General features: G+C 52.9%; 6 protein-coding genes across 6 annotated transcripts; 3 read left to right on the top strand and 3 right to left on the bottom strand.

Annotated features, from left to right (window-relative positions):
- Window positions 1-54: 54 nt before the first annotated feature.
- BBK36DRAFT_1157633 (replication factor C subunit 4) lies at window positions 55-1,262 on the top strand (the record flags this gene model as incomplete). Its single annotated transcript, XM_024894026.1, has 3 exons — window positions 55-158; window positions 220-440; window positions 514-1,262. The coding sequence occupies 3 exons, from the start codon at window positions 55-57 to the stop codon at window positions 1,260-1,262; spliced, it is 1,074 nt and encodes a 357-aa protein (XP_024751276.1).
- Window positions 1,263-1,441: 179 nt separating this feature from the next.
- Window positions 1,442-1,839, bottom strand: BBK36DRAFT_1194385 (hypothetical protein; the record flags this gene model as incomplete). Its single annotated transcript, XM_024896853.1, has 2 exons — window positions 1,442-1,601; window positions 1,658-1,839. 2 exons carry the CDS (start codon window positions 1,837-1,839, stop codon window positions 1,442-1,444), a joined length of 342 nt encoding a protein of 113 aa, XP_024751275.1.
- A 1,130-nt stretch (window positions 1,840-2,969) lies between these two features.
- On the top strand, window positions 2,970-4,170 carry BBK36DRAFT_1114152 (hypothetical protein; the record flags this gene model as incomplete). The annotated part of the gene is made up of 3 exons (XM_024889996.1): window positions 2,970-3,019; window positions 3,096-3,372; window positions 3,718-4,170. The coding sequence occupies 3 exons, from the start codon at window positions 2,970-2,972 to the stop codon at window positions 4,168-4,170; spliced, it is 780 nt and encodes a 259-aa protein (XP_024751274.1).
- Window positions 4,171-4,634: 464 nt separating this feature from the next.
- BBK36DRAFT_1114527 (hypothetical protein) lies at window positions 4,635-5,756 on the bottom strand (the record flags this gene model as incomplete). Its single annotated transcript, XM_024890040.1, has 1 exon — window positions 4,635-5,756. One exon carries the CDS (start codon window positions 5,754-5,756, stop codon window positions 4,635-4,637), a length of 1,122 nt encoding a protein of 373 aa, XP_024751273.1.
- Window positions 5,757-8,664: 2,908 nt separating this feature from the next.
- Window positions 8,665-9,784, bottom strand: BBK36DRAFT_1167245 (Nucleotidylyl transferase; the record flags this gene model as incomplete). Its single annotated transcript, XM_024895023.1, has 5 exons — window positions 8,665-8,811; window positions 8,867-8,960; window positions 9,030-9,333; window positions 9,399-9,536; window positions 9,595-9,784. The coding sequence occupies 5 exons, from the start codon at window positions 9,782-9,784 to the stop codon at window positions 8,665-8,667; spliced, it is 873 nt and encodes a 290-aa protein (XP_024751272.1).
- A 1,947-nt stretch (window positions 9,785-11,731) lies between these two features.
- BBK36DRAFT_1097031 (carbon-nitrogen hydrolase) lies at window positions 11,732-12,774 on the top strand (the record flags this gene model as incomplete). Its single annotated transcript, XM_024889099.1, has 3 exons — window positions 11,732-11,873; window positions 11,944-12,283; window positions 12,363-12,774. Coding segments are annotated over 3 exons (894 nt in total), but the record flags the coding sequence as incomplete, so codon positions are not given.
- Between the last annotated feature and the right edge of the window lie 1,677 nt (window positions 12,775-14,451).

The following is a 14,451-nucleotide window of genomic DNA, read 5'->3' as shown; positions in this document are numbered from 1 at the left end:
ACGCGTCTTCCGGATCGCGTAAAGTGATTTCTATATCTCACCACTACAGCCAAAATGCCTGCCGCAAAGCCAGAGGAAAAGGGCGAGTCCTCAAACGCCACGTCAAAGGCAGCGCTTGCGGCTTCCTCCAATGGATCACCGAATTATGAGCTACCGTGGTATGTTGAAGCAGGAGTGTCAATCCGAACTGAATCTAGTATTGACGGGATATGTGTTCAGGGTGGAAAAGTATCGCCCGGTGTTCCTGGACGATGTCGTCGGCAACACAGAGACGATTGAGCGCTTAAAGATCATAGCCAAGGAGGGCAATATGCCCCATGTCATCATATCAGGCATGCCCGGCATTGGAAAGACGACCAGTGTCCTCTGCCTTGCCCGCCAGTTGCTGGGGGAATCGTACAAGGAGGCCGTCTTGGAGCTCAATGCCAGTGACGAACGCGGTACGTCGGTCTCGTTTCTTGTCATCTCGACGCACAATTAGCCAGTGGTCGGCACTAACGTTTTGTCACATAGGTATTGACGTTGTTCGTAACCGCATCAAGGGCTTTGCGCAGAAGAAAGTTACCCTGCCTCCCGGTAGGCACAAGCTCGTCATTCTCGACGAAGCCGACAGCATGACCTCCGGTGCCCAGCAGGCTCTGCGGAGAACCATGGAAATCTACTCCAATACGACTCGATTCGCCTTTGCTTGCAACCAGTCCAACAAGATCATCGAGCCGCTGCAGTCACGATGCGCAATCCTTCGATACGCCAAGCTGACGGAGGACCAAGTCGTGAAGCGGCTACTGCAGATAATCGAGGCAGAGAAGGTGGAATACAGCGACGATGGCTTGGCCGCCTTGGTGTTCAGTGCAGAGGGAGATATGCGACAGGCCATCAACAACCTGCAGTCAACATGGGCCGGTTTCGGCTTCGTCTCAGGCGACAACGTCTTCAAGGTGGTCGACTCACCGCACCCGATCAAGGTGCAGGCCATGCTGAAGGCTTGTTACGAGGGCAACGTCGACTCAGCCTTGGATACGCTCCGGGAGCTGTGGGATCTGGGATACTCGAGCCACGATATTATCAGTACGATGTTCAAGGTCACCAAGACGATGCCGACGCTTAGCGAGCACTCGAAGCTGGAATTCATCAAGGAGATTGGCTTCACACATATGAAGATTCTGGAGGGCGTTCAGACATTACTTCAGCTGTCTGGATGCGTGGCTCGTCTATGTAAGCTCAACATGGACCCGAAGAGATTTAAGCCGCAGTCAAAATAGCACAGAAGGGGATGCCATGGTCAAGGGAATGCAGTTAGCGATTTCGTCTTTTTCTCGTGGGGATATTTCGGCTTCTTGGGCGTTGGCAGAGGGAGATGATTTACAGTGTGATGCATTTGGGTATCATCGGATGATGCTATGTACATGATCAAGCTTATAGCCTTGACTGAGGTCATTCTTCATTTACCGTTGTTCTGTGCAACCTCCTGCTCGTATCTATCCCACTTGGCCTTCTCCTTGAGCCACCTTCGTTGAGCTCTTACCTGGGCTTCATATTGCCTCAGGCGCTGGTCTGCCGAGATCATGCCTCCGAGGACCATTGCTGACATCTGGACATAACTGTTGATTATGTGAGCCCAATGCGTCTACCCGTCAAACTGGTGTTTGTTCCCTACACCTTGAATTGGATGGTGGTCTTGCGGTAGACTGGCGACCAGAAATACGCCGCGCCGCCCAGGATTGCCGCTCCAACGCCCCATTTGGCGGCTCCGATGAGGCCTCCTTTGCCGGCTTCCCATCCGGCGTCATTGGCTTCGTCGCTCTTTAGGGGGTCGTGAGGGGAGACTTGGGTGGGCATCTTTTTGGCGCTGAGGAGGAGACTGAGACTTGTGTGAGGACAAGAAAATTGGATGGGTAATGCTTTGGTGCTCGAAGCTCAAGTCAAGGAGGGAGTTTGCGGTCGGGGTTTGAAGATGGGGGAACCCAGTCTCTATTATCCACGAGTGTTACGGATATGCAGATTTGCCTCGAGAGAATGCCAGGTTCGCATCGAAATCGACAGCGTGAGATCTAGGAATGCCGATGCTCCGAGCTCTATGTACTATATTGTACGTCATAACGTACAGGGAAAAAACAAGAGAGCTTCAGGGTAGCTGTTTTCTCCACAAGAGCCATCCGCCTCGTACGAGAATTGAGTCTTGAGTTCCTCATCTTCAGGGCTATGACACATAGAAAGTACATTTTATCTGCTCTTTGATGTTTATTGTGAGCTCTTTGCAACTTGAACTGTGGTATTTCGAGCTTTCCGTTTTCTTGTGTGGTGGAGGCTGTCGAATAATACAAAATGCTCTACGAAGTACGGTAGAAGCATGCGGCTACAGGTACTAGTACTCGAACTCTCCCGCAATTCTCTCGCAGGAACAGGTTGCTTTTGTACCTCTTGATGATTCAGTCATTGAATTCTTCAAGTATATTCCTGGATACTCCTGGTCGATATGACTATCAGACAACCCAAACAACTTCACCACAAGGAGTACGATTACAGCTGCAGGGCAAGTCTTTTGCCCATTCTCCTCACGTGAGACTGGCACCAATTGAATTTTGCAGCACGCGAACGACAAGCCGCCTTGAAAAATGCCCTTGGTTGTGGGTACAAGCTGCAGGTACGCGCCCTAATAAGCGGCATATGCATCTAAACAATACAAGCCAAAGCTCGGATGACAAAAGCCGACGCAGAAACTTTTGGACACAATGTTCTTTTCTGTTCCACAGCAGCAACAAACAAAAAAAGGAAGAAGCTTGACCAGGGCAAACCCAGCAATGATTAGGCTCCCGTTGTTGCCTGGTGCTGCCGCGTCTTTGCTTTGCTGTTCACTTTGCAGTTCATGATTTATTTTAAGCGCTCTGGGTGTGTCTCTGCATCTTCTCTCCTCCTTACGTCCGCAAGCCTGAGGATTTCCGCTCTCGCCTTGAGCAAAGTTGCCCACAATGGCAGAGCTTTCTATGGATGCGTACTGGCGAGCGCCACCAATTGCTAGGTAAGGATGACTCTCCCTCAACGTTTTTACCGAGTGTGAGTTTACCGGGAAGTCTGAGCTGACTCTTCCTTCACAGAACTGTCGCGACTGCTACGTTTGGCCTGTCTGTCGCTGTGTACATGGGAGTCCTTGATGGGAGCTTCTTCGCTTATGACGCTGGCCGCATTCTGCGGGTTCCTCCGCAGCTATGGCGCCTCGTAACGTGCTTCTTCATTACGTTCCCAAACTTGGGTATCCTGTTCGACACTTTCCACATGTACATGTACATGAGTCAACTGGAAAAGGGTCATCCGCGACTGTCTAGACGAGAAGATCTTGTCTGGTACCTGACGTTCATATGCGGAACAATCCTGGTAGGTCTTTTGCCTCACTCTCCCATGTGCTCTCCCGTGTACCCCGATGAAAACCCCTCAAAATATCTGCCCGGATAGTGCGATGCCTCTACTGCTATCACGGTTCCTGGAATTGAGGGAGATTACCCCTGCACTTCGAGTCGGTCCACTCATTCGCAAAAAGGACCGGCTTGCGGTGTAGGCATGGTGGGATGTCGTAATGGATGGCTCGTGTGGTTTGCTCTATTCACGCGAGTGGTTTTTATATGCTCCCTACATTTCTTCCCTAATCATCTCCCTTGTGCATGTTCCCTCTCCCGTGTTGCCCCGCCATCGCTCGTGATTTGAGGCTGACTCTGGCTTCAGATACTCAGTCACCTGTCCGGCTTCCAGTTTCCAATGCTTACGCAGGCGCTCATTCTCGCCATGGCGTATACCGTAACCCAGGAGCAGCGAGGCCAGCAGACGAACTACATGTTCATCAACATCCCGTCTCAGCTTGTGCCCTTTGCCATGATGGCCATCAACCTTTTCTTCCCTGGAGGAATTGGCATAGTGTTGTTGCAGCTTCACGGGCTGGCTGCGGCGCACCTCTATCTGTTCTTGACCAAGATCTGGCCCGAGATTGGTGGCGGCCGGAACTGGCTCGAGACTCCTGCGTTCATCACCAGGCTTGTGAATGGGGTTGCCCCAGGACCGCCACGGCCAGCAGTTGGAGCGAGGATGCCCGATACAGCCTCTGCTCGAAGCAGCGGTGCTTCTCGCGGACCATTACCAGACTCGTGGCGGACTAGAGGACCTGGCCACCGTCTGGGCTGATGCAAGTAGTGATAATACAAGGCATGCGGAACAGCTGTCTTTTCATCAATGAAGACTTATCAACCATGCTGTGGTGATGTTGTGACGATACACATGTACGAATATTCATTGCTACGGGTTGTACAGACGCCATGTCATGGCCACTGGAGCTTGAGAATAAACAATTAACATGATGTTATAACATTAAATACATTGACTGAAACCAACAACGCCTTGATGTCTCCGGGGTATAAAAGATTGACGGCCATGTCCCATGGCTGAATAACCTCGCACGAATCCAACGCCGTATAAAAGACAAAAGCCACCAAACCACTCCCTTGAACAAGTATCCAAGAATGTTACATCGCTTAGCCACCCATATGAATTGTTATGAAACGAACAAAGGAAAGGAAGAAAAAAAAGAGCGTGTGAGTGTAGAGGTAAGTGTTTCTAGAAGGAAGAGGGAGAAGACATATTGCCCCCCCTTACATCCCGTACAATTCGCTCTTCCCGCTGGGCAGAGGAACTTCCGTGTAAGCCGCGTACTTTTCAGCGTCGTCGGGAGAGGGCAGAGGATTTCGTTCGATGACGACAACCCCCGCGCCAAGCGGCCTGTCGACGAATCTCGGGTCGTTGAGCAGCGGAGGAGTGATGTGCATCTCGCCGTCAGCAGCAGTTCCTTTTCCCATGGCGAGAGGCTGCAGTGCGAGAAGATTCAGGCGAGGGGGCCTGTTTCTCCTGGGGAGCTGGATTTTGGGGAGAGACAGAGAGGAGAGCCTGGAGCTCCAGAGAGAGGAGGCTCTTCTTGTTGTCCCCCCTGTTGGTAAAGAGGGCGAGGGTTCTGGAGGAGACGGGAGTGTTGCTGCTGCTGCAGGTGAAGGGAGAGATTGGCGGTTGTTGGAGGAGGACTGGCGGGCGGCGTCTTCGACGACGGATTTGTAGGACTGGATGATGAATGAGTCCGGCGTGCTTGGCCTGAGTCTGTGGGCCGGCTGTGGCGGTGACAGAGGGCCTGCTGACGTGCTGCTGCTGCTGCCGCCTTGAAGATGGTTCGGGGATCTTGAGACGGTGTTGGGATCGTAGGCGTGGTGAGCGGGCATGGCGTTGTCGGGGCCGTGGACGGCGGATCGGGGATCGTGGGTGAGTTGGATGATGCTGAAGCGGGCAGGGGGTTTCGCCGCCGCCGTCGTCGTCGCGCCCTTGCCATCGACTTCAACGACGACGCCGCCGCCGCCGCCAACGACGACGCCGCCGCCGCCGCCAACGACGACGCCGCCGCCGTGGAGAGGAGAGCGGTTGGCGCTGTTGTTGTTGACGACGTAGCTCCATGGCTCGACGAGGTCCTTGGGGGAGACGACGAACTCGTGCCTGTAGTAGCGGCGCTGCTGGTGCAGGAACGGGGAGGAGGGGGCCTGGCGGGCGAAGTAGATGACGAATAGGGTTGTCGCGAGGGCGAAGATGGCGATGACGGCGATGCTGATGCCGATGATGACGGATAGGGGGAGGGTTTGGGAGGAGGATGAGTCTCTTGGGGTGATTGTGAGGGCTTGGGTGGCCTTTGTGTCGGCGAGGAGGATGAGGAGGGAGAGGTGTATTGAGGAGATCATGTTGGAGTGTCGTTTCATATGAATCCTTTTAAGAAGCTGATACTATAAGGGCGAGCTTGTATGGGGTTTGTTTGAAGGAGTTGATTGCCGAGATTGCCTGCTCACTTGTAGGGCTGAATATCGAATCCGCTGCCGAGTATCAACTCACCCGCCTTTTGCGTGATGATGATACAGACAGAAAAGGATCGATGTAGTTTGAGCTGATCAACCCTATCTCGGCAAGACAGGCGATGGGGGTGGACGAACATGTTCAACGAGAACGTGGCCGGCGGGAATAGTTATACGACACATGGGAACAACGCCACTTGCGAGAGGACTGTAATATCCATGGAAGGTGTATTTACACGGTAACCCCCATTGGGACATCACGACGACGGTATGTTGGTTCTAGCAGTATGTACTAATAAACGTCCTCGTACTTGTACGTGTTCCGTACATACAGATAGTTCGTGCATGTCGGAATGGATCCCCCGGGCAAGGGGCCGTAGGACTTTGAACGGCACACGAAAAAAGTGGCGAAGTTGGTTTGAGTGGATGCTACCCTCATGGTGGTGACAGACACATGCATCTGATCCAAACTCTCTCGCGATATTGGAGGGGTGTGTGGTAGCAGTTAAGGCAATATACACATGTCAGGTCTATGTACCCTTGTCAAAAAAGAGTGGGAAGCGTCAAAGATTCTCGGCTAGGGCAGGAATTGTCTGTATGCACGTAATGCTCTGGCGGTGGTGGTGGTGGTGGTGGTCTGGCGATGCGATTCGCTGACGAGCCGACCTGAGAAAGGATTCCCATTCTTTTTTAGCCTATACATACGAACCATGGCCCTTGATCCTCGCCATCATCAGTCAGACGAGGGAACAAGATGCGGCAGGCTAACAGAGGAAGGAATCGATGGGCGGACATGGGCTTCAGGCAGGATTCTCTTGTTCTCTTTTTCTTACAAACTCCTCACTTTGGTGCGAGTGGGAACAGACACGGCACGAGAGGAAGCCACTAAGCCATGCTCGTTGCAATGGATTGATGAAGAATGCAACTCGGCGACCAACGCAAAGTCGCAGAGAAAAGACACAAAAGAGTCAGATGGGGGGCTTTCGTCCGTATGTACGTATAAGCCGAGCTTCGTGTAGATAGACGCCACAAGGCGGTGATCCAATCAGGATGGAGATGGAAGCGCGGGAAAACAAAAGAAGCGCAAAAGGCGCGCCGCGGAGATGGCAGATGGATACGCAGGGCCCCGGGTTAGAGACGGGGATTGGGCGGGTGGACGAGGCCGATGGACGATGAGCCCTGTTGGGGATCCGCGAGGATGCAACCCTACGGCATGGGACGGAGTGCGAGTTGTGTATGTATGTACGAGTACAGGATTGACAAGGTACTATCTTCAGAGACGAGAGCAGACGAACTGGATCTACCTGACGAGGGGATCTTTTGTCCTGTATCTGTTAAGACGTAGAATATCATCATATAATATCATCATATATTGTATATGGGCTTCACAAGCAGTGGATATCGTCGTGATCGTGTGTAACGGCGGTTGAATGCAGTCGCACAACATCCGAGCCGATATTGATCCTTGTCCATACATACATAGCCCCAGGTAGAAAAGAGCCCACGCCCTCACTCTCACCAGTTCGTCTCTCTCGAATGCAACCTTCCCTCGTCTCTTCTCTCACTTGTATGTACCACCACGCCTGCCCCAGCACTGACTGACAGACGCGCAACTTGTCGTGATTGGCTCAAACAGCCATTGCTTTGATTCCGCGAACTCCCATGGCCTCTCCACTCGCGGGAAAACAAAGTCATGGGATAATGATACTCGTACGTGTGAAACCTTGTCTTCCTTTCTGTGTGTGCAGTGCAGAATGAATCAACCGAGGCGAGGGAGAGAGGGGAGAAGTGCAAGTGCAAAGCTACATCTATGTGGTTGTTCGAGATCCTTGCTTGTTTTTCTCCATCCCATCAGAGTGAGCGTTTTATTATCAAATACCTTGCTTTGTGCTACTGCACGTCGTACTTCGTTTAACATCATATGGGGGCCAAGATTTGCCGACATGGGCTTCTTCGTCCAGAGGGTATCCATGCAATCGTCCCTCTTTTGCTCGTCACTTGTCATTCCCGCGCTTGGAAGGCATCCGATAGCCGCGATGGCGCTATTGCCGTGGCCGTTGAAAGCCCTTTGCATGAACTGTGTTTCTGGTCGGATCTTTGGTCCGCTGCGCTAGGGTAGTAGTCAGATTGGTGTCGAGCATCATGGGACTGCCGAGGTAGTACTACTTCAGAGGCGACGGCGGGTATCTCGCATGCGGGAGCAAGCCGGAGTGAAACAGTGCACGAATCTCAATCCAGAATCTCTCCAGATTTTCGGGGATTCCGACCACTTTGGCAAAGAACAGTCGTCCCTGTATCGAAGGACGCTGAGGTTGGGCCAAAGGCCAGTCGTCAACGCTTCCATTCAAGTCATGCGATGCGTAGCTGTTTTCGCAAACTTCTGTCGAGCCCGAGAACCTCCTGCTCCCTTGTCTTCCCGCTGGTAAATAACATTCGCAAAAGTCAACACAGGCAAACAGCCTGTGATCCGGATATCATATCCTGTATTACCCAACAATCCTCCGCTTGTAGCGTATAATAACCAACACTATCCAAAAAAAATCCAGTAAAGTGCCCCAGCCCCAACAGAGAAGACAAGACGGAACGCTATACAAGCTTCTATAGGGTGTGCCCTCTTTACCTATACCATGTCAACATCGTGTAAGTGAGTCGGGTAGAGTCGAACATACTCTATACAACCATGGAGAGCCTCGAGGCCCTTGGGCAGCTGGGCCCCTCGTAATGAGGTTGATGTGTGATGGCGGTGGTATCGGAATGTAACGCTGTAAACATAATGCAGTCTATGTCGTGATTCTGTCTCTCAGTTCCCATTCGTGAGCTCGATGGGGCGGCCATTGGCCGTGGGTTCTTTCTGGTATAGGCGATGCAGTTTGATGTATTTGTAGACTGAGTCGGGAATATCCTCGACCCTTTCTCCGTTTTGTATTTGCGCACGGACACGTGTTGACTGCCACATTGGATGAGTACATAAGATGATGGGAAGAGGTGACGGAATCTCTTACCGATACTTCGTTGAGAATCGTCGGAACCACCCAGATGTTATGCTTGTATTTCTCGAGGGGCCTTATCGCATCCTCAATGTTGCACTGAGCGGGCCTGGTGATGCAAGCATTAGCATTGTCACGTATCCGGCTCTCGCTGCGCTGCAGACTCGTTGAACATTACCTTTCAACGACAAAAGCTCCGTAATGCCCCAGTAATACATCAATGTCGGCAGGATCCCAGATCTTGGGGTCTGCCATTGTAGCGGCGAGGTCGGCGCCGATCAACAGCATGATCCGTGCCGGCGTAAACGTGCCATCCACAGTTTCAATGCCTCCCAGTACATTGTTTATCTCGTGATCGAAATGACGCAGGACGTCGACCGTTGGGCTGTAGAGGGGCTTGCCTGAGTCATCAAGGCGCACCGTCTCCCACGGGTCGATTGTGATGGTGGCCTTGGAGTCTGTATCGACAGCCAGGCTGCACACTATGGTAAACCGTGAGCAAGGAATTGCCTCTCTCTCTCTTGCGATGCCAACATATTCAACATACTTTGGATCCGGTGGTGGGCCGGCGCTAATGATGCCTTCTGATACGCATCGGAGCAGGGCGACATGTAGTTGCCGACGATTTCGAAGCCGGGATCGCTCTGCTTTACGTACTTTTCCGCCAATTCAAACATTCGCAAGTCTACAGCGTCGTCAGCGTCAGAGAGAGGCCATTGCGGCATTCACGTGCCCCCACTTACGCAGCGTCGTCACGGGCGAGAAGCTGCCGCAGGCGACGAGGACCAGAGGCACCTTGCCGGGCTGTGTCAAGCGGCGCTTCAGGTTCTGGCGCGGGAATGTGTACCCAGGCGGCGACTGTATGGGTTCGGGAGGAGGCGGCGTGCCGTTTGGCCGCGGGAGAGTCCCGAAGCTCGACGCCGAGGCGACCATGATTCTGCGATGTGTGCGACAAGGACGACGATGCTCGGTATGCGACACGGGGTTGAGGCCCGTACGGAGGGCGGATGAGGTCGCGGAAAGGCAGGGAAGGAAGAGGAAGCCCGGATCGGGGTTCGGAGAGTCGCGATGTCGGCGTCGGCGGCTGTGAATGACAAATGGACGGGGGGGAGGAGAAAAAAAAAGCGACGATAATGGTGTAAGAGGTTGCGACGATAACGAAGGTGGGATGTGTTGATAGAGCCGGGATTATCTGGGTGGGTATTCTGGAGGGATTTACTGCTGGTGCTCGCTGCTAATGATGGCTGAGAAATACAGGCACCTACCCAGCCTGCGAGAGCGCTAACCCAGAGGCTGTAGCGTCCAGTGTAGCGCTGTGTCGGTGCCTGTAATTGTTTGCTAGATGGCCCCCAGTGCCTTCAAATTCCAGCCCTTCAACATTAGCCCAGCTGTCAACATGAAGTTGTACATATAAACCGGCGCTTTTAGTCATCTCGCCCTCTCTATCTGCCTTCCACTGTATTGGCATTGTTTAGTCTCAGAAATTTGTACATTCATGCTTAAGAAACTCGCAGAAACAGAAGCTGGACGTTGGAGTTGGGATATCGAAGGTTTCGTCATCCAAGAAGGACATCTTTGAGCAAGATTCAAGGTCGGACCTGTCAGCGTCCTGCCCAAGTGACGTCAATTCTGCATCCCACATCTCACATGCTTTCTTCAACTGACAATCTTGTTTGTGCGACCTCTTGTCGCGGCAGCCGGTATCAGGTGTAACGCGGTGACAGCATCAGCGCATATGTACATGTAAGCAAAAGCAAGATTTCTAGTAAAAGCTGTAATATCTCTGGCGCTTGCAACTGATCATGGCGTCTGTGCAAATACACATTCACACACTCACTTAGCAGCAGGTGCCATCCATAGCCTGGACTCCTAGGCGATGCTCACCGAGCGCGTGCAATGTTCAAATCTTCTTCATATTCTCCTCCGTATCCATGGGTTGCTTCTTTGATGCTCTTGTGCTTCGTGAAAGGATCTTAGACAAGAAACCGAGCAAAAGCATCCTTCGCCAGCCCCTGCTCATGCGACAGAGGGCGGCAAACCGAGAGACGCCGTTGGTGGACTGCGCTGTGGGAATAGCGCAATGTCCAATCAGATCAGCCTCTGAAGCTGCAGGAGGACTGACCCCTTGCAGGACTATGGACGGAATCAAACGACACGCGGGTTTCCTTGAAAGAAACGAGCTATTGAATATGAGCACTCGGCATAAGGAAGTTGTACTTGTAAACTCTTGATTACCTACATGTACCTGACAACAACTTGTAAAACGGCCTTTTAACGCTCAACATGTGCCCTCACCGTAGAAAGACAACTGTTAAGCATCGACTTGATAGCATTATGCGGCTGGAAGCAGTCAGGCGGCCTTGAAACCCCTTTACTCTGCTTGTCCAGGGCATTGGCTTGACATGTCTCCTCTGCAGCCATGAGCATAACACAGGCACACCTCCGTACTGTGCCAATACTAGGTATCGCCTGATGATGTCTTATGGAGGATCTAGTCGCTCCCCTGAGGCCAGACGGTTTCATGTCAAGTCCCGGCTACCCCACCCTCCCCCTCAACTCGACCGGTGTAATCGCCTTCACCCAAACCCTCGGGCTCCATTCCAGATGTCCCGAGGAACCTGCTGTCCTACGCCCAAAACAGTCAGTCGACTTGCTGTTGGGTCCAGCATCTCTCGAGCGTTGGCTGCAACATCGCCGGTTTGTCTGTCTGCTGTTGCGCGTCCGGGGCTTGAACAAAGGACAACGAAAGCGGTGCGCCTGCCACAAAGCCGGGCTCTGCCCGTCGGCGCTGGACTCTGGGCCTGCCCGCAGCAAAAGTCGTAGAGTCTCTGAACCCGAGACTTGAAGCTCTGGAGAGGCGAAACCGCAGAGGCCTGAAAGATGCGGATCGCGTGCCTTCAGTTTGCGCCACAGGTTGCCGATGTGGAAAACAACCTCAACAAGGCGGACGCGGTTCTCAGCGAGGCGGAATCCGACGACCTGGACCTGGATCTCTTGGTGCTCCCGGAGCTGGCCTTTACCGGTGAGGCTTGCACATCCTGCTTGTTGACGTGCGTCGTGGCTTCGTCTTCTAACCCGCGATTTGCCCTCAGGCTACAACTTCAAGTCCCTAGGTCACATTTCTCCCTATCTCGAGGAAGCCAGCACAGGCATCAGCTCGCTCTGGGCTCGGAACACGGCCCTCAAGCACGACTGCACTGTCGTCGTGGGATACCCCGAAAAGGTAGATCCGACGCTCAACTGGCCCACGGACCCCGAGTACTACAACTCGGCTATTGCCGTCAACGGTGACGGCGAGACGGTTGCCAATTACCGCAAGACTCATTTGTACTACACCGACGAGACTTGGGCGCTGGAGGGCTCTCATGGCTTCTTCGGAGGTCGGCTTCCCGGCTTGGGTCAGACGGCCATGGGGATCTGCATGGATTTGAAGTGAGTATACACAGAAGGACGATGGCACTCCTTGTCTCTTGCAATCATCGGAGCTGACCTGGCAAATGCGTACTTGAAGCCCTTACAAGTTTGAGGCTCCTTGGAACAAGTTCGAATTCGGGCAACACGTCCTAGACAGCGGTGCTCGCCTTGTCATAGTATCCATGGCCTGGCTTACGAATGAGAACCCACAAGAGTTTACCAGCACTCCTCTGGAACCCGACAGCATGACATTGCTGTACTGGGTCTCGCGCCTCGAGCCACTGATCCGGGCAGACTCGAATCAAGAAGTCATCGTCGTCTTTGCGAACCGCTGTGGCACCGAGGGCGAGGCAACTTATGCCGGCACTAGTACCGTGGTTGGCATAAAGTCTGGCGAAATCTGGGTGTACGGCATCATGGGTCGCGGCGAGACGGGTCTTCTGGTGGTTGATACTGACTCCGAGCCATATGCCAAACTGGCCTATTCGCCGCTTCAGCCCAAGATTCGATCTGGAAATGAAGTCCTACCCCCCGAGTCTGAAGCAAGTTCCGGCAACGACCCATATCCGCAGAATGAGACCGGAAACCAGTTCTCGGATAGCCCTGACTATTCCTACAAGCGATCCGTCGACCATTCTCGTGAACCATACAAAGACGACATACACGACTCACAACCGTGGCACGCGGATTCCTCACATATTATCGGCGGGCAGAATGACCCCGAGTCTCTTGAGTGTCCTAGGAGACCTCTGGGTAACAAACCAACCGAGCACAAGTTTACCCATGCGGCGAGAGAGCCGAGCCCCAAGTTGGACATTAAATCCTTGCAACTTGACATCCCGCCTGATCAATATATGCTCCGGCGATACCTCGAAGCAGAGTCTCCAGTTTCTCATATGGACACCTTCAAATTTGCCAATCACTCCACGACAGCACCCCCAGAAGAGCACCGAGGCTTACAGAAAGACCTGGAGGAATATGTGCCTTTCTACCCTGATATGGTGGAAAACGACAAGCGGTTTAGTCTTCGATCTGATGTATCAGTATGGAACAACCAGCCAGGCCGAGTTCGCCAGCTTTCTGTCTCAATGATTGATGCCCCTGAATTATCACACATTACGGCCCAAGAACGATCCCAGACTGCGGAAGCGGGAGTCGGCACCAGACTGGATGAGAAATATAGGTCCAAGTACAGGACTCACAGCCAGCGACAATCGTCCGATTGGAATAGTCGGCAAGGAAGTGACTACGGCGGACCGCTATCACGGCAATCGTCTCAGAATCAACTTCGAAGGAAGTATAGCCAAAACCCGATCGACGACGTGGCCAGGAGCTATTCCAGCAGTGCTGTCTTACCGGCCTACCTCATGCAATCTCACACGGCATCCCCCCATGTAGCTTCAGAGGAAACTGGAAGAGGCAGACGGCGCTCTTCGCACAAACATCTGAAAGATGCGCGGCGCGGCTCCCGGGGGACGCAAATGTCTCAACGAGAACCGGTTGACCTGTCACAGTTTACTCTCATTGAAGAGTATCCTTCGGCCAGCTGTCCCGTGCATGGCAGTCGTCCTCCGTCTGGGACTCGGCATCAAAACCACTCTAGGGCCAGAGGGCGATCGGGGAGTCATTCGCAGCATGTGAAGGAGGGAGAAACCACGAGGAGGCCATCCACCAGGCGCAACACGTCGCAGAATGAGCGCCAGAGGGACAATCACGGTCGACCACCCCACCGCACGCACTCATCGAAGCCTGAACAGACTCGCCCCGGCAATGAGACGAAGAGAGAAGAGAAGCCTGTCACAAATGCTAGTTCGGGCATGAAGACTCCGACGGCTATGCTGCTAGTTCCGGATCTAGAGCTGCCCGATGGCCTAGAGAAGACGTTTTCTCTGCTCAAGTGTGTGGAAAAGGCTCCGGAACATATCGTGAGGCGGCGTGTAAGCTCGATCTGGTAGAAAATATGCCAACCAGTGTGGGATTTAGCATCATGACTGTTTTTCCTTGGTTGTTCTTTAGCGAGGGTTTTTGCACATAGACGGAGCTTTATGTACTGCTATATGATATACGAAGCACAATGGACAAACAAATTGAATACATCAACATATTGCAAGCACGAGGTTGGAAACCATCGCCATCAAAGATACTGATCCCCGGGTGACATACGAGTATCAAAGTCTGAGGCCGTA

The sequence above is a fragment of the Trichoderma citrinoviride genome (assembly GCF_003025115.1).
Source record: "Trichoderma citrinoviride strain TUCIM 6016 unplaced genomic scaffold BBK36scaffold_4, whole genome shotgun sequence".
Taxonomy (NCBI): domain Eukaryota; kingdom Fungi; phylum Ascomycota; class Sordariomycetes; order Hypocreales; family Hypocreaceae; genus Trichoderma; species Trichoderma citrinoviride.
Note: the sequence above shows the minus strand (reverse complement) of the source record. Positions and strands in the feature narration are given on the sequence as shown.